Here is a 26,634-nt window from a genome sequence, read left to right on the forward strand (position 1 = left end):
GAACTATTAATGCATCATTGGGAAGGAAAAAACCAAATGGAACAATAACAACCACAACACATCCTCCAAAACAAAACAAACAAAAACCAGAAATAACTGGTACCACTACTAAGGAAATCTCTTGCAAAATTCTAGTCACCAACACTCAAGAGAAATGAAAGTGGAGCAGATGCAGAGAAGGGTTACTAGGACAAAGGGAATGCAGAGTTAATCCTCTTAGCCTAGCAGGATCTGAGCTGAGCCTATTTATAGACAGCTTTCTGTACAACACACAGGGAGGCAAACACCAAGGGAATGACAGCTATTTCATATAACATTTTAAACAGAAAGGCATTAGAAACTGGCTTCTGCAGTACATGGAAGTTGCAAATTACAAATTTCCCCCCTCCTTGTGAGTGCTTTCTAGCCTCTCCATGTAGGGAACAAGTTGATGGAGAGGGGATGGAACAACAAATCTAAACACAATCTAAATACTTTCTGATGACCCTTGATGAATTTTGAAAGGATAGATCCCTCAAAAAGCAGAAAAATTGACCTGATGAGCCTCTACATCCTTTCTATTCCTAAATTCTTTGCAAAACAACAAATACAAAAAGAAGGTGCCATGCCAGAGCTCTCTTTTATAATGTAGCACTCTACTTCTATACTGCACATTCACCTTTCTCCATATACACATCTCTTGCAAGAACACAGAGAAATAAAACCTGAGATCTGGAACTGAAGAAGTGCAAGCAGGTGGTAAGAAGAAACAGTAGCAAGTGATAGATGACGCCAATCAGTGCCACACATACCCCTCCAGTGGAGGCTCAGTTAAACTACATCAACTGCTGATGATTTTACAACCACACAGTATCCATTCAGTGTTTTAACATGCACTATTTCCATATTTATTTACACTATGCTGCCCATATAGACACTGATACATGCATTACATAAATAACTATCTAACACATGTTCCATGCAAAACCAAAAAAAACAGTTTGCTTTTTTACCACAACAGATAAGGCACTGTCATGTTGACTCAATCTTGGTAGAAAAGCCAGTCCTGAACGAACTTGGTAATCTCTGAATCCTCCCGCCACAGAAAGGGTAGTTAAATTTCTTAAATCTTGGGCCTTTAGAATCCAATGATTGTTTACAGCTGTATAAAAATCTATAAAATATATTACAATCAATCACAATTTTCCCATAAGCCCATTTGATATACAAAAGAAAAAGCTACATAAACATTAACTACAAGTTTCTGTAGGCCCCCCTGGAGATACCTGAGCTCTGATTATCACTTGATTCATGTAAGAGAGGAAAATTATTGTTTTAACCCAAGGAGGTAGCAGTTAGGAAAGTCAGATACATTTTCTGTATCAGCTGAGCACATATATTGTTAGAGTAGCAATCCATAGGTTTATTTGAAGGACAGACACAGATTTACTTGAAGTCCAGAAACAGTCAGTAAGGAAGAAGCATTGCACTGAAATCAATTGTAGAATGGAGAATTAATACAAGCACAATAAATCAAATCCAGCAGCTAAAGATAATCCATTCCTCTTGGGTGTCACAGAGAATAATGAAAATTAATGTCTGTTCCCTTTCCTTCACCAATTCCCTCAGTATCTACATGTAGCAACACAATTATCACTAAACATATATTTAATCAGTATAGTTTAATTTACATGACACTTGACTTTCTCTGAGAATCCTGGCACCCTCAACTACCTGAGTAACAAAGGAACAGATTCATTACAGTAAATAAAGCAGCACATTTTGCTGTTGATTTCCAAGAATCTCCCCATAAAGCTTGAAAGGATCAACAAAGAAATACAGTGGGATTAGACAAGTGCAATACTCACCAGTAAGATATTTGTCTAAAGGCATTACAGGTGCAGTGTGAGGTGTGGCTTGTGTAATGAGCAGGTTTATAAGTTCAGGCTTAAAATTCTTCAGAGTGAGCAACGCTCTTGCAACAAGACCACCCATGGAATGCCCAACTATTGCTACACTGCTCGGTGCAAATTCTTGATCCTTCAGCAAAGAGCAATCAGACAGATCAGAAGCAGATTTAACATTGAACTTATTCTTACGAGCTGTAGATTTCTCCCACCTCCCAAATGAATTTATGGTCTTTCAAGGACAACATGAATTTCTGAGACTTTTAGCAGCAGAGGACATCAAAGGACTTTCCCACAGAAAAGTGGATGTAAGGCAATGCTATATGAATATTTTAGTAAGCTACAGATATTTATGTCTCTACTAGAAACAGGGATCCATTGTGCATGGAAATATTTATTCAGAAACACAACAGAGAACCTCACCAAAGCTCTGGGATTGTCACAAGTACTAAAAATCTGCTAAAGAAAAGCAATTCTCTATTGCATTATTATCACCTTCAAATATCTACACACATTATAAAGTCCGCCTCCCCTACTCATCACTCTTCAGTTTTGCAGCTGGAAAAGCATTCCAGAATTCCAATCCCAAATGGAAGTATGTGTCACTACTCACCCTGTACAACTTAAGAATTACTTTTATGCATTCATGCACAAACTTGGTCTGTTGTTGCAGGCTACCACCATACAATGCAACCAGCTCCTCATTAAAGTTGACACTGAAGAAGTTAAAATGATACTTGAAGTCAACATCTTCTGCTTTTCTAAGTGCAATGGAGCCAAGAGAACGCACTAGAAAAAGAAACAACATCAATTAGAACAGTCCAACAGCCACTGTTTAGCATCATTTTAGCAGAAAAACACAAAAATACATAATCAATTAAGAAACAAATGCATTCGATCCATTTCTCACCCCAAGTAATTTATAGAAGACATTCTAAACCAAACCATCTCTTTTCAGCTTACTGCTGACAACAGAGATATTTTATGTCAAGAACAAATTTATACAAGTATCAAGGATTATGTTCCTCCACCTTAGGGCTGCTTTTCTCATCTCATTTGCACCTTCTCACTGCCACCTTGATTTCAACTGTAGAGGGTTCCTACTGCTAGGTTTTCCTAAAGCTCCTTGGAAGGCCATCACTCTACAACAACATTCCCAAATACCACTAAGTATGGGGGATTGCAAAACCAAACCCTTAAGGACACTTGTTCATCTAAAACCTTGAGTGAGAAAATGTTCACTTTCCAAGGTCTTGCCTCTGACCTGCCTTCCCTGTCTAACCCTGGCTATTTAATACAGCCTTTTGTGTGCAGAATTGTCCCCAAGTTTCCATGGAGACAATGCAGGATGGGAACAATAACAGCTGCAAATAAGAAGGCACAGTAGCAGAAGAAGAAAATAAAAGAGAAAGTCCCCAAAATGCCTATATGAAATAACAAATGATGGTCACAGAGGTCTGCCCAAATCCAGCACACATGAGCAAGATTCTCCTAGAGCACAACAGGTTGAGAGAACTGCAGAACCCTCCTTCTCAGAATCATCTTTTACTCGAAGTCTGAATTTTGTACATGTTACAAATTTCATTTCAGTGCCCATGAAAGATGATGAATTAACATTCCAAATTTGCCTGTAACACATCAAAAATTCCTGAAGGTGGGTTGTGACTGAGCTTCTTCTTTCAAGTGAAAGGACAAGAGGAAATGGCCTCAAGTCGCAGCAGGGGACATTTATACTGGATCTCAGGAAATGTTTCTTCCCCAGAAGGGTGGTCAGACACTGGAACTTGTTGCCCAAGGTAGTGGTGGAGTTGCCATCCCTGGAGGCATCTAAAACCTGTCTAGATGTGGCACTTTGAGACACAGCTTAGTGGTGGGCTTGGGAGTGCTGGGTTAATGCTTGCATTCCATCATGGTCCTTTCCAGCCTAAATGGTTCTATGAAAATAACAAGGCCAGCGAAGGCAGCAGCAGTACCCATCTTCACTGCTCAGCAAATATGAATATATTTTAAACGACTATGAAAATTACAATAGCAGCACCTTCTCTGCTCATCTAGGCATCAGAATAAAATTGTGTTACCTCACAATAAATTCTGAACAAAATATGAATTAATATGAATTAATTTTAACAAAAGTTTTGCAAAATGCACAGATGACTTATTGCCAGTCTCCCTAAATCCATTCCAAAAACAACATTACTAAAATATTTATTGCTCCTATAGCATGTAGTACTCCTACTCACCTAGTTTGTTTGTTCTTCAGATATCTCCTTTTGATTCCTAAAATGCCCTGAGAGTACCATTCTATTTCCTGCATAGTGATGTACTGCCGTGTGTTTAGGGACAGCATTAATTCACAGATTTGCAATATTTAATGCACAATCACAAAAGTCCATATGGCACCTCTCACAGTCATTATGTTTGTAATCTTCTTTGGATGCTATTGTGCCTGGAAGTCTGTATGGGTTTTCTGAAAGTACTAATTGGTAAAATATTTTACAGTTATAAGCTAAGGAAGTACGTTTTCAAAAAGTCCCAGCTCTCTAAAGGTTCTCTGAAATCAGGTAATTTAATCATCAAGTTTAGTGTTAATATAAGGAAAAATTATCACAGTGAGACATCAGGGCTCAGACTGTGCTGGTTTTCCCCACACCCACACATCCATTTTCTAACATCATGGGAGTGTTATTTGCTATTTCAAAGCACATTTTAGGAAACAAAAATAACAGTCTGACAAACCCAGACTGGAAGGAATAGCAGGTACCAAAGTAAACATTGAAACAGAAAACTTCATGTACCATTAGCTTTGAAATTCAGAATGTAAAATAAAAAATGCTTTAAAACTATTACTGCTTTTCATTTGGAGTCTAGAAATGTAAGAGGGAAAAAAAGGCTGTGTGTAAAGTGGGAAGATGATGTTAAGGAAAAAACACAACTATATAAAGCTGTAGGGAATAATGAAACTAGAGGGCAAGCTTAGATGATGCTGAGTTCCATAGCATGTAATTCCTTTACATCACAGATGACAGATGGTTCAGTTTCTCCCAGCCAAATTCAGGTCATGTTTCATTTGGCATTAACTGCACTAAACATTGTTCAAATTAAAACCAACTAGATATTTGCAATCAAAATTTCAGCAAGAGTGCAGTGCTGCCAGAGCACAGCATAAACTGTACTGTTGGTGGCTTTCAAAAGGCTTGTTCCAGAGAAATATTACAGCTTAACCATTCAAACAAAAATCATGTACCTTGACTGTTTGAAATTAAACAGACTAATATGATCAACCATTATGACTCTGTCTGGTATAATTTCAAACAGAAAACTAATGCACAGATCTGAGAGCTTTTTTGTAACAAAGCTGTAACTCAGCTGAACGCTTACCTTGTTTGTAACTGCCAGCATTCCCGGGAAGAAAGAGAACTGGAATTCCTGTCAATAGGAGGTTTTTGTTTTCTTCAGCGTAGCTCCCTTCCCCATAGAGATACAGCTCATATGCTGGGTATCGTCTGGCTGTTTTCTTGGGTAATTTTATTTTCTATTACAAAAGTCAAAAAGAAACAAACACCTTGTTTATAATGTTACAAACAGGAAAATACAGTGGCTACCCAGCCATTTAAGTGATCTGGCTTATGTGGCTTTATTTTTACGGTTCCAAATTACAGCCTAAAGAATACAGAAGGAAAAAGGATTTGGCTTTAAAAAAAACCCCAAACTAATTAAAAATGGAATATCAAACAAACTGTTTAAGTATTACTTGGCATTATGAATTGCTGCAGTTACTTTCTCTAAACAGTGATGACCTTCAACTAGCTTTGAAACAAACTGCACATGAATGCAATTATGAATCTATCAAAGCTGCACACTCATAAAGTAAATCCAGCCTTATAATACAGAGGTGGAAAGGAAAAAAAAAAGGCATGTAAAACCCCACCAATTGTCCCAGGAGAGAAGCTGAGACCAGAAGCTAGGGCACATGGGTGATGCTATTCCTGATGTACTGGAATGGTTCTAGAATCCTTTCCAACGCCATGGATCCCAGAACACGGACAGGCCAGCCAAACCTCGAGAGCAGTGTGACATGGGGACTGCCAGATGACACCTGTTACCCCTGGGAAACTACAACTGCTGTGGGAATTCTCTGAGCTCATTTTTACAGAGATGTCACCTGCTCTGGGAGTTTAAACAACAGCACTAACCACCTCAGGGTTAGGGCTCAGCAGAAAAAACAAACCCGTGATACTTGAGGCTTTTTCTGCTTATTTTCAGAGCTGGGTTTGTGGTCTGACAAGCCACCTGATTCTGTAGCAACTCAAGGTCTAACGGACATGTCAGTTCACACTTTAAAGAAGGCTGTATTTCTTATGCTAAAGACAAAAACAACCAACCCCCTAACCTAGCACACATCTGATTCACAGGATTAGGATTCCCAAAGAGAAAACAACAAGATCTCTTTGATCCCAAGGGCTAGGTGAGGATTAATCTTACACCTGTAAGTCAATCTCTTAGAGTCATATGGCACTGTCTTAATTAAAGGTGTTCTTGTTTACTACTATTTTGGTTTAACACCTGCATAGAGGTTGGCTGGTTTCTGAGTTTTTAAGATACAGATTTGTAAAACTTTGATGAGTGTAAATACACACTTGTTCCAATGTTTGATTAATTATGTTACAACAACTGAGAGAAAAATAAGATACTACAAAAAGAAATGTATTAAAGTGTAATTTATATTTAAAGGAAACGCTTACAGAATAAAGTCAAGACTAAACTCAGTTTTATATCAGAAATCTCTGGTAAAGTCTCTTTTAATTGCTTCCCTGAAATACAAGCATCTTTAATTCAAATAATTTATTGTTTTCTCCCAGCTGCATCTACCATAAAGGTGATTTAGCTTTAATTCTGTGCCCCCACACTGCTTCCCTTCCCCTGTTCTTTTCTATCTCTCCTCAGCTAATGACTATTTTCTTTCTTCCTTGGCCTTCAATTTTTTTGGTGTATTGGTTATTTGCAAACTGTTTTCATTATATGTATAGATATATTTTAAAAATCTCTGTTCTATGAGATATATCTATGTATGTGTATTATTTATAGTTTTATTTTTAGTTCTCTTGATTCATTAACACAATGGAGAGTGCAAGTTAAATTCTTTCACTGAGAACAAGAAAATTGAAGCTTCATTCAGGGCTTATGCCTTCAGATAATCCTTTGTTCTTTTCCCTTTCTTCATCATCCTGCCTTTCCAGCTTCACTGACCTCACTGTCCTATTCTCACTCCTTTCTGCTGCCTCTCTTGCAAAGGATTGCAAAATTACATGAAAAAACCTTAAGCGGTTCCCATTACAAAACTAAAAGTGCCATCAAGACGTGCTTTTATGACTTCCTGACAGATTGAATCAACTCTTCATCCACAGAAACTTCCTGGTTCCTTGTCTTTTCAAAAACTTTTATGCAACTAAGAATTAACATGCTGTTCTTCCTTGGGGCAACGTCAAACACAAAAACCCACACAACCCATGAGAACTGTACTGTCAAAATACTGGGGGGTTGGAGGGTTTTTTTGCAAATCACAGTATTTAAATATTATAACAAAATGGCAATGTATAACTCCAAAGGAAAAGAGACATTCATGTTCCATGACAGCTGTGAATTCCCAAGACACTGCTTACGTAATAAGTTGTAGTAAGCTACAGCAACTTTTTACAATGTCAGCGCAGGCTTTGTTTTTCACCCTGGTTCGTAAGAAATTAGGTTTATGTGAACAAGTCCTCATTACTAACTTCTGGATCTCTTACCAAGAACAGCTGAACAGGACAAGGGCAGGTTAAATTCAACCACTGCAATTCTAAAACTCATGCAAAAAAATATGAGGCATTATTAGGCTGACTGAGCTAACCCAGACCGATAGACACAAAAGAAATGAAACTTCTTGTGCAATTGCTCAAGCACTTATTTGTTTTGTAACGTGATACCAGTCAGGAAGCAAAGACAGGTACCTCCCACCTGAAACTCCCACTGGCACTTCCTAGTGAAGGCAGCACCACACAGACAACAGACACCTCCAACAATGATTGTGAAGGACAATACCTCAGCAAACCCAAACGAATTCACAATTTGCCCCCCAGCCCAAAGTACTATTTTCTGCACGGTAAAAATGATTACTTAGGAAACAGAAATTCCAGAGGGCAATATAGCCATATGTGACTTGCATCTCCTGCATGGAACTACTGCTCACTTTTAAGGCTTGCATCCTGCCTAAATAAAGATGCTTGCAGTTTAAGTCCTCACATAATGAGTAAATACAAAACATGTGTGGCAGACAAGAGTTTCAGGCACCCGCCAATAACATAATACAAATTCTGCCAGTAACTTTCTGTTGGTCGGCTTCAGATGGAAGCTGAAGTAGGTTCTGGCTGCTAGGAGAGATGAAAACTTGCTGTGTAGTATTTAAGTATTTATGACTGCTTAAACGAATTTGTTCTACAGCACTGACTAAACAATCCCTGTAGCCACACCAAGTTCCTCTTTTCTAGGCTAAAATGGCTATATCAAGGTTAGCAAATGAAGTTTAATAGATCCAAAAATTAACTTTCTGCTTCATTACTAATTTAGACACTGAAGTTTTGCTTTTACATCTTCTTCAGTGTGCAAGCCAGCCTGCAGCCTACTTCTGAACTGTTATTTAGAATAATGAATATTTTTTCCAACAAAGATTAGATCTCAGATAACGAAAAATGAATGTTCAGAAGTCAACCAATTATGCTTTTAATAAAAGAAAAAATGCTGTAGTAAGAACTACTACCAAAAAGAGAAATTGTTTTCTAACAATTGCACGGTGCAGCGTTAGCAGTGAATTTAAAATCATGCATTTACATCCTTCCTCTACTAAGCCAGAATAGCATGTGGAAAGCATCAGTTCCAGGAGCAGTCCCCTCTCAAACTGATCCCAGGTTTTCAGAGACTTCTACAAGGCTCTGTTAGCAAAACAAGAGAGACTCGGAGGGATTTACAAGCTCTCCCGTGCATGGTGGGGCATGCCACCTCCAAGGAGCTCACTGAGAAGACTTTGCACTACTGTTCACCACCCTGAGAAATACACCAAGAGTCGAAGTTGTGCGCTGTTTTGACACACTGGTCCCTTCACACTACCAAGTCACGAAAAGGGCCATGAAGTGCGAGGCTCGGCCTCCTGGACACGGGCAGTGCTGTCAGAGGAGCTGGCCCAGCCTCTTCCAGGGCCAACAGCTACGTGAGCTCCTGAGGTTCACAGAGCTACAGGTAACTCCAGGCACCGGCAGCTCCGACCGCGGGCAGGGTCTGCACCGGCGGAGCACGAACCGCCCCGCTGGGTTACAGGTGGGCAGCTCTTCCACCGCCCTCCCCCGAGGGAGGGGCACCCCTCACGACACGGGCACAGCAGCGCGTCCCGCCCGCCCCGGCCCCGCTCACGCCCCAGCTGCCCGTGCCCCATTTACCGCTCTCCGCTCCCGCACGGCGGCGAACCCGAGCGAGGGGCGACGAACCCGAGTGAGGGGCTGCTCTCCCTCCCCGGGGGAGCTGCACCTCAGGCTCCCGGCTCCGGCCGCGGCGGGGCGGGGCGGGCGGCAACGCCCCGGGAGCTGCAGGTCCCACCTGTTACACCCCGCCGCACTCACCAGGTACTCGGGGTACTCGTACATGTAGGTCATGCTGCACCGGTTCTCCTCGTAGAGGAACATCACGTCCTGCACGCCCAGCAGCACTAGGGCTGCCAGCGCCCCGTAGAAGAGCGCTGCCAGTGCGGGCAGCCGGCGGCCCGCCCGCCCCATGGCGCCCCGCGGAGCGGAGCGCTGCTCCCCGCGGGCTCCCCGCGCACACGGGCACGGCGGGGCGGGGCGGGGCGGGAGCGCCACCGCCCGGGAGGCGGAGCGGGAGGGCGGCCGGGCCGGCGCCTCAACCTGGCCGCCACCGGCGCCAGGGGGCGGCCGCCATGTTGGGGAGGTCGGGCGGCCGCTGGGCCGAGGGGCCCGCCCGCCATGTCGCGGCTCGCGGGGCAGGCGTGTCCGCCATGATGGGGAGGGCGCGGCGGCGGGGCCGTGAGGGAGCGCGGCCGTGAGGGAGCGCGGTCGCTCGGCCCCGCAGCGCTCCGGCGGCAGATCCAGCCCTGCCCACACAAACCAGCACACCGCGCTGGGCACGCTGCCCTGGGGGGAGCGCTTCAGAAATAAACGTCCGTAAAGCTGCAGCCACTCACCCCCTAAAAAGCGCTGGTGGGGATTTGGTTCTGGTTTGTTTAGGTTTGCTTTAATTCGGGTACTTCTAACACCTTACTACCGCTGTCTTTAAGCTCTCTGCTGCATTTTAGTCCCTGTGGCACTGCTGCCCCAGCCCGCTGCAGGGCACACCCAGCAGTGCGGGTGGTGCTCACCAGGGAAAACACTAAAATATTTCATGACTGAGCAAAAAATAATAAAAATTACTGTGGTAGTTTATTTCGTTTCCCCACCTTCCCGGAATCTACAGAGAAAGCAAAATCAGCTTTCTAGGGCAAGGGGTATTTACATATGAGGGAAGTACGAAATTAGTTGCATTTTCATACTTAAGCCTCCCTGGCTCCCCCAAAAGAAACAATATTTACTCCGTTTTCCACTGTATTTGTACCATTTTTATTTGTAAAAATAACCATCTGAATGCATTGCAATAGTAGTTTACAGTTAGGGTTCTTTATTACATTAATACAGCATTCAGTAGTTTAAAAAGTTACTAAACTGTGCTTGAGAAGGTTCAGGTTGAATTCCAAGTCATTCAATTAATTAAGTTGGTTTTTTTCCCCTCATTTCATATGTGACATTTACCCAAGTCCTTAAACTTCAATTTACAAAAGCAAACAATACCGACAAAACCCCACTGAAACCATCAAACAATGTTTTATATCGTTTATTACAAATGTTATGCAAAATATAACACTGGCACCAGATGCGTATCACCATGGTTTGTAAAGATATATTGCACATGCTAAAGCATAAAATATAAGACAAAACCTACAAAACATAAGATATTGGCTTTAATATGTAGATCACTGCATAAGAAATGCATAAAATTACATTTTATACACACACTCAAGATTGTCACTAGTTTAAAACGCCCTTTCCTATAACACTGACCTAAGTTTACTTTTTGTGTAATAAGAAAGCATTTTCAGCACTGCAAAAATTATACATTATTCCTATAGAAATTTAGCATATTAATTTTCATTTCAATGCAGGTAGAACATATGAAAAGAAGAAACACTTTATACATTCAAAGAAGGTCTGAAATGAAAATTTACTGGTAATATATTGCTTTTATAACACTCAAATGAAAAAAAAAAAAAAGACAAGTTTCACAAAACATTTCCATTATACACAAATATAAAAAGGCACTCTAATATTTCTTACATGACTAAGAATAAAAATCACAATATTTTTTTAAAATCTTCCTCAAATACATAACCAAGTTTCTCAACAGTACAATGGATAAACAATTCATTTCATGTGTTTGTTCTAATTCAATAACCTGGCAGTTGTTGACTGCATAAAAGTACCAAACACATTATGGTGCCCTTTTAGTAGCGATGAACAGAAATCCCCTGAGCTATTTCACAGCAATTTCAGGCAGTCTGGAGGTTGTAACTCAGTATTTATGAGAGAGACTTGGGAGCCCATCCTGCTCTGGATTCCACCTGCAGCTGTGGTTAAAATACAGGATGAAATGATCCTGCCAATTCACCTGGGCAGGGAAGGGAGCTGCCCCTCCCCAAGGGCCCTCTGCTGTGTGCACACACACAAGTTGTCCATGTGCTCTAAGTTGTGGGATCCAGGGTTAAGTGCAACAATTCTGTATGATTACTCTTGTAAGAAGTCCACAGAAAGGCAAGGAGATTATTTACAAGAGTAACATCACTCCCATGCCTAAACACCTGCCCTAAACTACACATTTATTTCTACATGTGATAAATTACAGATTAATGTGCTAGCATACCAAAAAAGGGATTCTGGTAACTCATGTGAGATGTGGGACAGGCCAACACTGAGCACTTCTGAGTGTCTCGCCTGTGGCAGTTTTCCTCCTAAATCCAGCACCCTCAGACATGACCTGTGCAGTGCCCTGGAGGTGTGAGCACAGCCTACGTCCCTGTGCTTTTTGGAATGCTGCACCCTGACAGCACTGTAGGGTTCCATGGGTAAAGGTTAATTTGGCTCCTGGAAGGACCAGCGTGACTCAGAAATAATTCACCTCTGCTGCTGGGATGCACTAAGAGGCAGCAGCTGTTGCACTACACAGTTACCAGTGTACGAGGTATTTGGTCACTGTATGGTAGCAGGTAAAAATACTTAAACTTTTAAAATGGCTGCTCAAAATAATGTAACAACTTTTTTATAAAGAGGGATGGTTTTCTCTTAATGAAGCACTGTCATGTAGGATAGCGTACTTTTCTGTATTTCAGGGTGAGACTTACCACTAATCCTGCCAAGGAGCCTGCCTACATTTCTGCTTAAAATAAGATGAAAATGCTGATTCTGCTGTTAGACAGGTGGCAGCTATTTCCCATATGTTTCTTTTCAATGCCATCCTTCCACATTAAAAAACCCCAAAATTTGGGATTACTATTCATTTTGGAACAGGCACCACTGAAATTTTTTAACAGCTGATCTCTCCTCTTACTTTCAGTGTTTTAAGTATTCAAATCCTTACTTTTCCTTTACCCTGCCAAAGGTGAGCACTGAGGAAGCTCATGTCACCCTCCCAGCACAGACACAGGCCTGAGACAAGCTGAGTGTGAACGACAGGAACAGGAACACCTGACTCCATGCTCTGCCACCTTCTGTCCCCCCCCTGCCACAGCTGTGTGGGTTTTCTCACCTGTCTGGCAAGGGGCTGGATCCCTTTCTTAAGCTCTTAAACAAAGGAAGGTGTTCTGCTCTCTGCTTTTTCCCAACACAGCCAGTGGACCTTTGCATTCCATACAAGATGGGCACTCTCCCAGAATGCATCCACCCTTCCTTTTGATCCTCAGGCCCTCAGTCTTGCCAGATTCACATTTCATTTCAGTATGCATGAATGCTAACTAGGAGAACAAGCCACAGTTCTTTTTCCTGGGCATTTGTTTCATTTCAAATAAATAGAAACACATTTACATTAAAAGTATATGAACATATTCTTAAGTCTGGAAAAAGAACCCACCTGTGGTCAACACATCATCAGTTAAAAATGTCAACTTGAAACCTGTGTCATAAAATGTAAATTTCAGCCAAGACTACTATTACCTCAAAAGTTTATATTTTTATCATTTAGAAAAAAAACTACTTCATTATGTCACTCACATTTGAAGAAAAAAAATAAAAGTAGCAAAGTCTTCAATTTAATTACTGAAGCGTTTTGGTCCTCTTGGTACGGCTGGTTAGTTCATGACAGTTTTTGTTTGTGTTTTTTTGTTTTTGTTTACAAAGTCTCATTCTTCCTTTTGTACATCTGTTGCAGAGGAGGGTCGGGGTCCATTTGACCTAGAAACTTTGGCAGAAGGAGTAAACATATTCACAAAGTTGACACTGCTTTGAAAGCTGGTGACAAAAGGCTTTTTAGCATCTATCTGGTCCCCTGCACGGTACACTGCTATTTCTGGTGTTTGGTATTTCAACTTTTGGTGTTACGCTTTCATTGCTTTACCTTTGCTCTGTTAATCCAAACACTGGCAAAAGTATTTTAAAATTCAGTACTTTTTACAGTAAAAATAAGTTATTTAACCATAGAAAAGGAAAAGGGCGCCATTTAAGTTGGCAAATCATTATAAATTTTTACATACACCTTTGTCTACACCTGATTTCTCCCCCTCTCCCCATTTTTTTTTTCTGGTACTGGATTCATGATTAATGGCTCAGGTGACAGAAACATCTAATGACCCTAATTCTGTAGTGCAAATAAACCATACACATTTGTGCTGAATTGAAAAAAAAAATAAGGGCCAAGTGATTAGCATTTTACAGAAGTGATGTTCATGAGAAAATATGGTGAGATGAGCAGAATTTGGCCTTCAGAGTAAACAACTACATTTTTCTAATTGTGTACTGCAACTAAGAACTATAAAAAAGTGCCTTCTGTACGTTTAAGTGCTTAATACAGGCAGAATGTAAAAGGTTTCATTTCCTGTAGAAAAGTAATACAGGCAGTTTTAAGATTACAACTTTACCTTTGGTTCATGTAAAAAAATTACCTAATTAACAGAGCCCCTGGAAGCAGGAAACAGACAAACGTAGGAAAGGGGTGATGCTCGAATCTGTGAAGGCTATGCTGGAAATAGGATTGTGTACTAAAGGTGCAGCTAAAACATAGAAGAATTTTTTACAAACAGTTCCCTGTTTATTTGTGCTGTCAAAAAGAAAAAAGGCATTTTTTGTTTTTCTACTTAAAATAAGAGGTAGAGACTTTCCACAGGGGCACTTTGGGCCTAAAGAAAACATCAGGAAACTGAAAAGCTGCAGAACCCTAACAGGAATATGTTCCAGTAAATCCCTCTAATTTTGTTATTTAAAGGCTTGATTCTCATCAACACTACAAACCTTTCAATACCTTGTCAAGAATAATAGTTAAGAACATAACTGGGATTTAAGCTGTTTAAAAAGACAAAAATTAAAGCTGAAATGAAATAATAACAAAAAAAGTTTTCGAATACCAATGAGTCAGAATGTTTCAGAATCCGAATCATTTTCATTGTACCCATCCTCTGTTCCTATGTTATTACTCAAGGGCTTATTGTAAGAGTTAATGCTACCCATAGTGGAGCCATCGCAGAGGTGTGTCCTGCCCAAATTGTCTTTTTTAAAACAAGTGAAGTTGAAAGCCGTCACTGAACTGGAGGGAGAAAAAGGCATCATGGTAGCCAAAATGAGTGCCAGGCAGTCAGCCACGTCTTTGTTAGGAGCACAAGCCAGGGCTGGCGTATGACCTGGGCACAAACGCAGACAAGGCAATGGTTAGTACTGAGGGCACCTGGGGCACCCAGCATTCCTCAGGTACATCTCTAGGGACACCGTGGGGACACGGATGGGGTTACACATGCCAGGCAACGGGCGTGTTACTCACTCACACACACGGGACATGCTGGGAGAGACTGGGGGCACTGCAGTCACCGGGACCACAACGAGCACTGCTTGTGTGAAACCAGGCAGCACACACCGCACCAGTTGGATCAAAGCACTGGCTAAACACAGTTCTACAGCACACACAGCACGGCCAGTACACAACACAGGGAGTACAGCAACAGGGACAGAAACTGGCGTCGGTTTCTGTGTGTATGAACGAGTCTCATTCTGAGAACAACTTCCATTAAACGTCAAAGAGATTAGTTTAAAATTGTTTTGATTTAATAAGCAAACAATTTTAAAGATTGATCAGTTGAGTATCTATTCAACTGGGCAAACAGTTTATTTAGGAATTAAATTATTAAATAATTAGACCAGTGCAGGAGGTACATGGATAGCAGGTGTGACTACATGGATGTTTAGTTACCCAAATGTACATTGTGTTAGGAGAATAATAGCTGTATTCAGCAAGCATACACTTCAAACACAGAGCTAATATGACTCCACTGTCAGTCAAAGGAAGGACTGGGGAGATATTAGAAGCTTTTCCTCACTGCAGTTTAACTTGGCTCCTCTCCAAGCACTGCCCTAAAGCAGCTCTTCACCTACAGAAGCCCTGGAAGCCAGTGTGCTCGTTATACTCACTGTCTGTACATTTTACAGGCTTCTGTGCAGAACTCCAGCACTTTCCAACAAATCCTCCTTTTATGCTAAGAGCTGAAAAATTCTTTTGCAGATGATTAAATCTTAATTGCACTGCAGCAACAGTAATGTGAGGCAGTGGCCACTTCTGGTACCTCCTGCCTTGAGTAAGTCAGGATCTGCAGCACAGATTAATTTGGTGGGCAAAAAGTAAATACAGTTTTGTTGCAAAATACCCACTTTTAAGCACTGATTACAGTCAGTGCATTTCCTCTTCCATGTTAGTTCTGTGTGTTCCAAATGTTAATATTTTTTAGATCTGTAAGCATGCTAAGATTCTACTTGAACATCTATATTTTAAACTGTGCATGCTGTTCCTAGAAAAACTAAATGTGTTTAAAATTTAAACTTGTCATTTGTTAACATGCAAATTAGCTGGACCTGTATGTACTATTTTAAGGATAAAATCTGTGGTTAGAAGCAAGTCTGGTTCATTTTTCTGTCCCCTATTTCTAAGAGGTCAGGGTCAGATGACTTCTGTGGAATTCATTTATGTAATTATTAATACACTTGTGTATTATACAATTGTTACATAAACAATGTGAAATTAGTATTGTAAGAAAGACCAACTTATTTCAGGAAAATATTTCTAAAAACTGTAATTGTAGAATCGCATCCCTCTGTGGTTGCTTATAATTTTTAGGGAAAGAGTTTGTTGAAGTCTGAAACAAAATTATTTAATTTAGTAACCAATTATGTATTTTATGAGACAACAGTAATTTAATTGCATCTTGGGTTAGGTCAGATAATTGGCGAGCACAGGGTTTGATCTCAGAATGAGCTGGGACACACTCAAACATATGTTGATGGTTTTCTTCCTACCCATTAAAACATGCGCTGATTGAATGCAAAATCCTTAATTCTTCTGCAAGGCGTCAGAATTATCCGGTGCCACTTGCATGTTTAGGAAATTCAAGTTACCACTGCACTCAGGCATTAAAAAAGACTAGCTGTTGACAGTACATGCAAAATGAACAGTAAAAGGGACCACTGTGATGTTTAAAGTAGATTTTTATACTAGAAAGTGTATTTTTTAATTTTCTTTTTTTAAATAGGTACTCACACAACTCAATGTCTGTTCTTGGAAGGATAAAAGCATCAATGAAGTCTATCATCTCCTTTTAAGTTTATTGCTTCGGTCTGTTGTAAAATTACCTGTTGGGTCCTACTGAAGACTGTCAAAGTGTATCATTTACTTACCATTTTCATCTACTGCCAGGACACAGGCCCCTTTGGCCAGCAACTCTTCAACCACCATCTTGAGGCCATTTCGTGCAGCAATATGAAGAGGTCTACAAAAACATAACAACCAAATTCAACTTCAGTTTACAACAGATTTTCTAAACAAAGTTAGGCAATGCTTAAAGCATACCTAGCATCTGAAACAGAATGGTTTCCTTCCTTGGATCTTTAGAATTATATTGTAGACACTAAATTTTATTGCAGTCTTTGAAATAATCATCATGTTCCACATCTATGAAACAAGAATTTTTTTGTCCAAGTACACAAAGACCGCTAAATACTTTCCAGCCTAAAGACTTTCTTTAAAAGGGTCTCATTTTTGCACTGTTTGCAGCACACAAGTGATGTTTAAAAGGAAAAGGAATCCAAGACTGAAGAAACGCCTCTGTTCTGTCCTTAATTCTGGCTGCTACAGGCTGTTCAATATCATTGTATTGCCTTTTTATCCTTGAATACTCAATTGCTAATCTCTGTTACTGCAGAGCAGCTGGAAATTAAAAATAGCCATTGGTTTGCTCCTTTCCTGGCCCAACACCCAATGCTCCGGTTCACGGACAGCTAGCAGGACAGGAAAAACATTTTCATATTGGAATAGGGGAAAAAAGGGCTAAGATGGAATGAATTCTTCTGCAAGTTCTAAGTGATCTGGACTAGATCTAGGTGATGTGACCACCTGAACTCACGGCTGAATCTCCTCTGGTGGATTCCCCCATGCCAACAAACAGTTGCAGCTGATAACGTATGCTACGGGCAGAAGCTGCACATAAAGTATCGCCTAAAAAACCTTCTGAGAACTAAATGTACCACCTTAAATCTAAGTAAGTCTAAATGATTTATATTTAAGGTGAAGCTCAAAAAGCTAGAAAATGCCAGATGCATACTTACATATTCACATGATTAATAGACATTTTGTCTTCAAATAAATGACCTCATACAATTTTTCCACCAGCTCATGCATAGAAATGGCATCAACAGAATCAAAATTAAAAGTGAGAATGCAATGCAATTTGGGTCTTTTTTGAGGGAAAGCATTCCAAAATATCAGAAATTAACTTTACTGTTCTATGAAGTAATCTGAAACATGAATTTGAAAAGGTAAACTGGAATATTCCAGTAAATCAACTGAACTTGAGAGGATCAGGCAATACTTACGTCTGCAATGCATTATTTTTTGCATTAATAAGGCTCTGTTCTTGGATCTTGTCAAGTATTAACAAGGCACATTTTTCATGACCCTGCAGTCAGAAAAAAAAGAAGTGTTAATTTGCTGAGGAGTTTGAAATTGAGGCAAAATAAATGTTACATAATGAAAGTGAAATTTAATAACTCAACTTGAAATACAAACCATGTAGCTCAGTAAGACTGTGTAGAAGGTGAACTAAGCAAGTCTTAAAATACCATTTGTGAACCACGACTGCTGGGATGTTTTAGCACATTTAGAAATGTAGACATTCACCTGTCTTTCAACCCTGCATTCATAAAATATGAATTCACTTCCTCAGCTTTCAGAGAATGCTGTGTTTTCTCTTGAGTGAGCGTTCAGTGGATGATTTATCAGAACTACACAGTGAGAGAGAATGCTTTCATCTCAGAAATGAACACCACACTCTGTGGGTCTTTAAGTGCCTTTCTGTATTATTAATAAGCTACTACAAAACCTCTTCAGATTCAGAGAGCTCTAACAATGGATCTTTGGGAATAACACAGATCCGGGCCTTATTTCTGATCCTGTTTCAGCACAGCAAGTTGCAGATGCTGAGCCGACAGTCCTGGCAGGTGAACAGCTGCCTGAAGGACCTTGAGAATTCAGCAAGGCTCATGTGTCTGCAAAAACTGGAGTAATATGATCACACTGGAATGTAATCTGGGGATAGGTGCAAAAGAAAAGGCCCAGGAGAGGGAATTCTGTGAGCATTTTTTCTAGCAGAAATAACAGTAGAAATTGGAATTAAGAGGAAGGGTTAGGAAGAGACACGATCATGCATCAATCAATACCTCTTGTTTCACTCCTGCTTTGTTAAGGGAAAATTTTGGGCTCCTTTCACAGGAATTGGAGATTATTAAAAAAAATTATTTTTCTTTGTTACTGAACCTGTTAAACTGTTTTACAGTGAGATTATCTGGTAAAATCTTAAAGGGTTTCCTTTACTTCTCTTAGTGCCATTTATGTTTCATCTGTCATAAGAGCCATGTACTTTCTCGAAGTATATTACTTTAAAACAGACTGGAGAAAAAGCTTGGAACAACTTCCCCTTCTCCACTACATTTCCATTGCATAAAAAAACTTGGGAGCATAAACACACACATATATTCATACAGATTGATGCAAATAAAAGCATAGAGAGATTTTCAACTTACTTTACTGCTAGCCAAGTGCAAAGATGTATTCAGCTCCTTATCTTTCAATGTCAGGTCAGCCTTGGCAATGTTCACCAGAAAGTCTGAGGTATAGAGTAGAAATCAATGAATAAACCCAATGGGCAGATGAACATGCCAAAAGAAAGGGAAAAAAAAGACTATTTCAATATACATGTGCATATATGCTAATCAATTAAGTCTTTATATGATGTAAGCCTTATAATAATGAAATCAGTGAATGAGAACAGACTAATCTTGTGCAGTTAATCAACAACCAAATGCAGAGCTAACAGCTTGTTTGTGGTGCCCCAAACTGTCAAACATGTATCGATCCTAATTTATTTATGAACTTCTCTATTTGCAGATTAGCTATTTTTGCCTGCATCACCTCTGCCTGAGAACTGTTAATCCTTCTTTGAGAGGACTAAGGGGATATAAAGAACTTGGGGTGCAGCCTGTGCTATTGAAGCTAGAGAAAAGGGAATTCTGCAAAGCCCGCAAGATCCCCATTCTGTGTGCCTGTAGCACATAGCCTAGCCTGGAAAAAGCAGCTGCTGATAGCTGCCTTTTCAAGAATGGGGCTTCCTATAAGACAGGACAGAAAAAAGTCACATCATCTTTTTCACACATGCAGCTTACTGCTCCTCAAAATCAAGGAAGTAAACAGGAAAACAGCATTACTATTGCCCTCCTGCTCTTCACAGTGTGCTCTTGGGAGGAAGTAAGGCTCAAACTTGTTATTGCAAATGTTCAAGACTGCCGAGAAGAAGCAGCAGTGTTTTTTAACGGATGAAATTCCATGTTTGTGCAGCAGGGTATTATCCAAATAATGTATTTTCTTTGCTCAGTTTTGCCAGGACGGCAGCGATTGCCCTGCGGGGCAGGGCAGCACTCACCGACAGCGCCCACGTGCCCGCCGTGCGCTGCCATCATGAGCGGCGTTCTGCCCGCGCCGTCGGCCGCGTTCACCTGTGCGCTGTGGCTCAGCAGCAGCTGCAGGCACTCCACGTGGTCGGCGAAGGCTGCAGCATGCAGGGGCGTCCTGGGGGAGCAACACCCACACAGCTGGTGCTAAAGAAGGGCAATTTCCCCACCTCCCCAAAAACCTCAAAGTGCAAGAGATTTTATCTTTTCCTCTATCGAATTCGAGTTAATGCCATAAAAAGGTTGTAGTAGCATCAGCTGAAGTAAGTTAAATAATATTTCCAGTCCCCAAAGGTGGATATGATAGTATGGAGATATAATACTGTGAAGAATCTTGTATTAGCAGCCTATTTATTTTAACAGAGCATATTGTGTAACATGAAAAGCAATACAATCCCTCATCCGTATCAATCTGATTTTACTTTTTTTTTTTTTTTTTAGCAAGCCTCAGTTGGGAAGAACTATCTGAAAAAACAGATCCATTATTTTTTAAAAATTAAAATATTTTGAATTGTAGTCAAAGATACTGTAGCAACAAGCCACAAGTTACTACAGTACTAAAAAGGGGAGAAGGAATTCAATCCACTTTGAAGGTTTCAGTTTCTACAAGACATAGACACTGGAATTCATTTGCTGTGGCTCTTTGGTATTCTGGGTATGAAGGGTGACTACTAGAGATGAAAGATGGTTGGTACACAGAGCAGTTCAGTGCTGCTTCTGTTTTGCTTATCAGCAAAGATGAGGTACTTTTACCCTCACTGTTACTGAGGTATTGAATTTGTTTTAATCAAAGAAAACAATGAGTGTTCAGGTTTTAGAATTTCAGCAATTTTAATTAAATATATGCATATATGGTGAGGAGATTGTCAAATTTGTCAATGTGACAAATGAAGGATTGGGCTGAATGCCCATCTCTTCCTGTAATAGTTTTATTTTGCTGTATAGATATTCTCGGTCCAACATAACATGAAAACTATTAATGAAATACTTTTCTGTATGTACATCATGCCATTTAGCAAAGATAAATGTGTTTAAACATTTAGCAAAGAAGACAGGTCTAGGGAAACAGCCCATAGCCATAGCTGTTCTAAACAAACAGAATACTATTTCTTTTCTATTTTTTTATATGTGCTCTGACATTGAATGCCTCATATTCTTGTTTCAAGTGAGACACCATTTAGCTGCGCTGCGGTATAAATTGCTGTCTGAAAGAGTCAGCATGACAAGTCTTAGCTCAACCATAACAGATAAGGATTAGTGCCAGAGGTTTGGAAAGAACTGTGAGAAAAACTAAATGGAGTCATGAATTGCAATTTGTTCAAGAACTATTACCTTCCTTTGTCATCTTCACAATTGACAATGCTGGCGTCGATGGCTCCAATGAGTAGTGATGCACAGTTTTCATGATCATTGATTCTGCCAAAGAAAATACATTTTTGAAATGGTCATGTCTACATATTTTTCTGCTTTCCAATATTGGTTTACTTCACTTCCCCTTAATATCTCTTACTGGTTATTTCTAAGTTACCCTAATATACCTTTGTCTTTAATGCTTTTAGTCACAACTTCTGCATATCATCATCTCTCCATTTAACCAAAGTGCATCTGCTATGATGGATTTCAATATCTAAACCAAAACTGATCCTTATTTCACTATACATAAAGGTAATTTCAAAGTCCAGAACAAAGCTAGGATAAAACCTTCATATCTTAAAATCCTTAGTCTATATGTCAAATACACCTGGCCTGGAAAGCACTCAGTCGTAGACACTTACATGAAGTGAGATTTATTCTAATGTTTAAGGTACTGAAAACTACATTTACTACTCACACATTTAGTACTCGGATTTGAAAGACGTGTTCAATTAATACTTTTTTGGGTTTTGCTAATTTGTCTCATTTCTTTATGAAAATTAACAGTATTTAGTAACAGTAATGGACACACAGTGTAGCTAACACACTTCCACATTGGATTAAAAGCTATTTTAATTTTAAATTTGCACTCATGTTCAAATTGCACACATTTTAATAGGCTTGATAATTGCATACTCGTTTAAAATACTTTGAATACTCAAATTTTTTTCAAATTTATTACTCGAAATTCTGATTTAAAATAATATGTTTCAGCTACAAAGAATTTTTTATCAAGTGATCAGCTTTAAAATCATTTACTCATGCAAATAATTTCCAGAAAAGCTTGCTTTATTCTCATACTGCTACTTTCTGCAGATATATCCTAAAGCAACATGCAGTATTTACTGGAGATTTCTACTTACACAGCACAGTGCAATGGAGAGAAGCTATTACCATAGAACTTGTGGAAAAGCTTTTGTTCCAATAGTACCTCTATGCAGTTTTCATGACCTGTGAAAGAGCAGATATTTCACAGTGTTGCACAAAGCAGGTAGTTCACTTAATTCATATTAGGCTTACACAGGTTGGAAGTTAATACTTTTTAAGTTTAAAGTTGAACATGATGTGTATATAAACTCTGATGTGATAAGTCAGTTAATTTCTTTTAATTTTATGGCAACAGCGAGAGATCTGGGTTAATAATGCATTTATTGAGGAAAAAGGAAAGAAAAAAAGCTCTTTTTAATGTGATGCCATGTATGTTGCATTACATCCAAGTCTTATATGTCATTACTGAGAAGCTTTATCCTTATATTAAGCAACAAGTTCAGATTACCCAGTTTAGAATAATCAGTTCAGTTCAGAATACCCATCTATTCGCATGGTCTCTTGCACCAAGAGCTCAAAGGAGCATTCCTGGTCACACAGAAATCAATTTCAGCATGGACATGAATAAAAGCAGAATTTCATTCTGGCTTCTTGTGACTCGGAACAAATGAGCCCCCAGTCGTGGGAGGTACTGCTGGAATTTCCCTGGCCTCTGAACTGAAGGGTGCACACAGCAAATGCTTACTGCAGACAGCAAGCAGAGATAATTTGCCTCTTCATTTCAAGCTCCTCCACCCCTTTCCCCAGAGCTGAGGCCAGCCTTGGCCCGGGCAGTAGCCCCAGGAGAGCCTCACCATTGTAAGAAGCCCAGTGCAGGGGTGTGTAGCCCTGGTTGTCCTTGAGGCTGCAGTCCTCCTCGGAAAGGGCCACCTGCAGTAACTCGCTCAGCCACGTGGCGTGACCCCGAGCTGCTGCGAAGTGCAGAGGTGTCCTGCCTCTGGCATCTTTACACAAAATAGACACTTCCTTCTCTAACAGCATCTGCACACATTCTTCATGCCCAGTCATGATCTGGTAACAAAGAAATGAGTAAAGAGGTTGACATAATACAGCTTCTCACCCCAGAAATGTGGAATGTGATTGATGCCTGTGAATGTGAAATGGTGTGGATGGAATTCAGCAGACAGAGATGAGAGCCCCTTTGCTCACTGCAGTTATCATAAAGTTCTGTATAAATATCATCCCTTGCATCAGCTCCACATCGGGTAAGAAGCTGGAGTTAGCTAGGAAAGTCTAGCTTAGTCAAGCTGGACTGGAAAAGATTAGATCTGCCTCAAGTTTCACCGCCTACAGAAAAAACCTGCAGGACTTACTGCACCATTCCAAGAAAAATGTAACCAACTACTGGCCAGTTCTTTCAAATCAATTATTTTCAGAATTCTTAAGCTACTCTGTTACAAGAATAATGATTGCTATTATAAAGTGTCTAGAGACCAAAAAAAAAAGAAAAAAAAGTGGTCTAATCATTATTTTGGCTAATTAATTAACGCAAATGTGAAATAAAAGCAAAGCATTACTAAGAGCAGATCTGTCTTGCTTTGTATATCATTGATTACTCGTGGTCATGTATCCAATCATTTACAGTATTCTTTGGATTTAAATATCCCTGTACTTGTAAGCGAGTTGTACTCACAGCAAAACAAATAATAAAGGAATATAAAAATTTAATCACCCCTCGATGTAAAGCTGTGCATCCCAGGAGATCAGCTGCATCTACAGATGCTTCTTTTTCAAGTAATAAAGAAACAGCATCAACGTGCCCATATGCCACTGCAAGCATTAGTGGAGTTCTAGGGAAAAAAAAGAAAACCAGAGCAGTCACAGCTGTAAAATGGCACACTATTTGTCCCTGCTAACTTACACAGAGAAATCAGCCCTGCATTTCTTGCCACTCCTGCCCATGAGCCTGGTTCTGAACTGGGTGTCATATGTGACACCTGAGTGGAGACCTTCTGTATGCAATTATTGAGATGTTTAACAACCAACTGCCACGACTGAAATAGTAACAAACCCACTTGTAAGAAGTTTACAGAGCAATACTATTCAAGACAGTCTGTTCTCCTTAATAACCTACAATTACTGTCACCTCCAGTGACACACGATTTTTACAATACCAAGTCTTGCGAATGCATGTCCCTGCCAATTACCAAGATCACAATGACCCCAAGTATTTATTTTGCAAATGCAGCACAGTTGCTTAAAGGGGATGAAGGGACATGAGGAAAATATTCAAGCTAAAATTTGGACTAACATATCTTTAATTTGTTTCTGAAAGGGATCTATTCTCCATCTATTTTTAGGCAGACTAATACCATTTAAAGTTAAATGTGCAGAAATTATATGTACAACATTATATGTTCCAGACACCTCAAATGAGTTTCTTAAACCATTCACATTTTCACTTTAAAAATACATCTTATTCTCCCTCTGTAACTGCCATTTAACAAGCAGTAAAGTTTTTGTAGGACTGTCTCAGATGCATGTGTCACCTCAAATAAACACTGTGTCCTACTGCACAGTCTAATGCACCAAATAAACCCTAGAATAACAATGTTTTAGAAAGAAAAAGACTCTACAGAAATATCTCAGGAGCTCGTCCATTTTTATTGAATCTGGCCCTCAACATCTATAAAAGATTGTTTAAAGTATGAAGCAGAGGCTCAGATCAATGATTAGTCCTTTCCACATGGCTTACATCAACTAAATGTGTACTTTGTCATCTCTGCCAAATTCTAGAAGTGTAGGAAATACAGCATTTCAAATAAGTACTTTTTTGTGAGAAATATGAGATGCTATTTGAATTACAGAGCTGAAAAAAAAGCCCACAAAGAAAACTTACTGTCCTTTGGCATCTGTCACATCAGGGTTGTCTGCAACTTCCAGCAACAACCGTAAACAAGGTGTATGGCCATTAATGACTATAAAGGAAAAAAAATTATGTTCAATTTCTGATATTGTTGCACTGGAATGCTTAGAGATAAGAAATGTTTCCTTTTAAACAAAGAAAATACTCCACCATAGAAGAGATCAATATTCCCCCAATTTTCATTTAACTTGTGCTAGTGAAATGTGAACTGTTTCCTTGACCTCACAAAGACAAGGATTAGTTCTCCCAGATACAAAAATCCCAAATGAATAAAACAAATTTGTGATATTCACTACTGAGAAGATTTCTACTAAAGCAGACAGCATTTCAAAATCCTGCAGACTGAGCAGGCAGGCAAGGCTTTCTGCACTCAGGATTGGAACACAGTAGGAAGTACATTGTCAAGGCTCCTTGTCTTTATGGGCACTGTACAAGTGAGCACTTCAGTGTGCTATGAAAAAAAAAATTCAAAGACTGACCAGTGATAGAAATTCATATTCATAAAAGCACATACCATCAGAAACTAAAATTCCTTTGAGTTTACCCATTTTATCAAAAATAAGACTTATCAAAAACATTTGGGTTTGGTGGTGTTTGGGGTTTTTTTGCTGGGGGGACATATTTTGGAGGTTTCTTGGCTTTTGTTGTTCTGGGTTTTTTTATGTAACCCACTGCTGCTAGGAAACAGCTCTGAGTTACTACATTCTGTGGGGCCTGACACTGAACCCCATCTGTGCATCAGCTGGCTTTAAGGCTTCAGACTTTCATGAGATGAAGAGACAGATATTTTCTTCTTTGAAAAACAATTCCTGTGCTCAGTCGATATATGTTGTGTTCTTATTGCAGCAAGTCATGCATTCACACTGCCTACACCCTGTGGGCTGAGGCAAAACCCTTGGACACCACCTATGTCACATCATGCTGGCAGAGAAACCAGTGCACATCATCACATTTAAATTACTTGTCCAAAAATAATCTTAGTTGATTCACCCAGAAAAATAAAAAGCATTTTGAGTTATTTACCACTAAGCAATGACATATACATAACAGGTAAACAGTTCTGCAGGGCTGATGATTCACTGGCTTGGGGGGACAGAAATAAAGGTCTGTTCTTTCTTCCCAGCAGGAGGAAGGAGAATCATAACTTGCTCACAAAGAGTGTGAAAATTATTTTGGTAAACAAGTTTTAGAACAGATACTCCCAGAAACTCCTAGGAGCTGACCCAGTGATTACTAAGGATTACAGACCTGAAGGGAATGTTAGTTTTGCCAGTAGACCCACAGCACTAACACTAGGGGAACATTTGCAATGGATTCCCTAGGTTAG

At 39.8% G+C, this 26,634-nt stretch overlaps 2 protein-coding genes across 10 annotated transcripts in view; both read right to left on the reverse strand.

The window, feature by feature from the left end:
- The window catches only part of PGAP1 (post-GPI attachment to proteins inositol deacylase 1), a 35,076-nt gene extending 25,366 nt beyond the window's left edge, over positions 1-9,710 (reverse strand). Inside the window, exons 1-5 of the mRNA XM_033064694.1 lie at positions 9,533-9,710; positions 5,265-5,418; positions 2,500-2,675; positions 1,848-2,019; positions 993-1,153 (exon numbers count right to left, since the gene is read on the reverse strand). Of these exons, the coding sequence (XP_032920585.1) occupies positions 993-1,153; positions 1,848-2,019; positions 2,500-2,675; positions 5,265-5,418; positions 9,533-9,685 (816 nt within the window). The 5' untranslated portion in view covers positions 9,686-9,710. The remainder of the gene's footprint in view (positions 1-992; positions 1,154-1,847; positions 2,020-2,499; positions 2,676-5,264; positions 5,419-9,532) is intronic.
- A 788-nt stretch (positions 9,711-10,498) lies between these two features.
- Positions 10,499-26,634, reverse strand: part of ANKRD44 (ankyrin repeat domain 44) — a 127,975-nt gene continuing 111,839 nt past the window's right edge. For 5 of the 9 annotated variants that reach the window (XM_033064203.1, XM_033064207.1, XM_033064206.1 and 2 more), the window contains exons 19-28: positions 25,281-25,359; positions 24,114-24,231; positions 23,236-23,452; positions 22,477-22,564; positions 21,533-21,616; positions 20,173-20,318; positions 19,277-19,359; positions 18,071-18,153; positions 16,877-16,968; positions 10,499-14,838 (exon numbers count right to left, since the gene is read on the reverse strand). In XM_033064203.1, coding sequence (XP_032920094.1) covers positions 14,573-14,838; positions 16,877-16,968; positions 18,071-18,153; positions 19,277-19,359; positions 20,173-20,318; positions 21,533-21,616; positions 22,477-22,564; positions 23,236-23,452; positions 24,114-24,231; positions 25,281-25,359 — 1,256 coding nt within the window. In that variant the 3' untranslated portion in view covers positions 10,499-14,572. Of the gene's footprint in view, positions 16,571-16,876; positions 16,969-18,070; positions 18,154-19,276; positions 19,360-20,172; positions 20,319-21,532; positions 21,617-22,476; positions 22,565-23,235; positions 23,453-24,113; positions 24,232-25,280; positions 25,360-26,634 lie in introns of all 9 variants that reach the window. The other 4 variants (XM_033064209.1, XM_033064208.1, XM_033064211.1 and 1 more) reach the window with 3 other exon arrangements.

The sequence above is a fragment of the Catharus ustulatus genome, chromosome 7, assembly GCF_009819885.2.
Source record: "Catharus ustulatus isolate bCatUst1 chromosome 7, bCatUst1.pri.v2, whole genome shotgun sequence".
NCBI classification, from domain to species: Eukaryota; Metazoa; Chordata; class Aves; order Passeriformes; family Turdidae; genus Catharus; species Catharus ustulatus.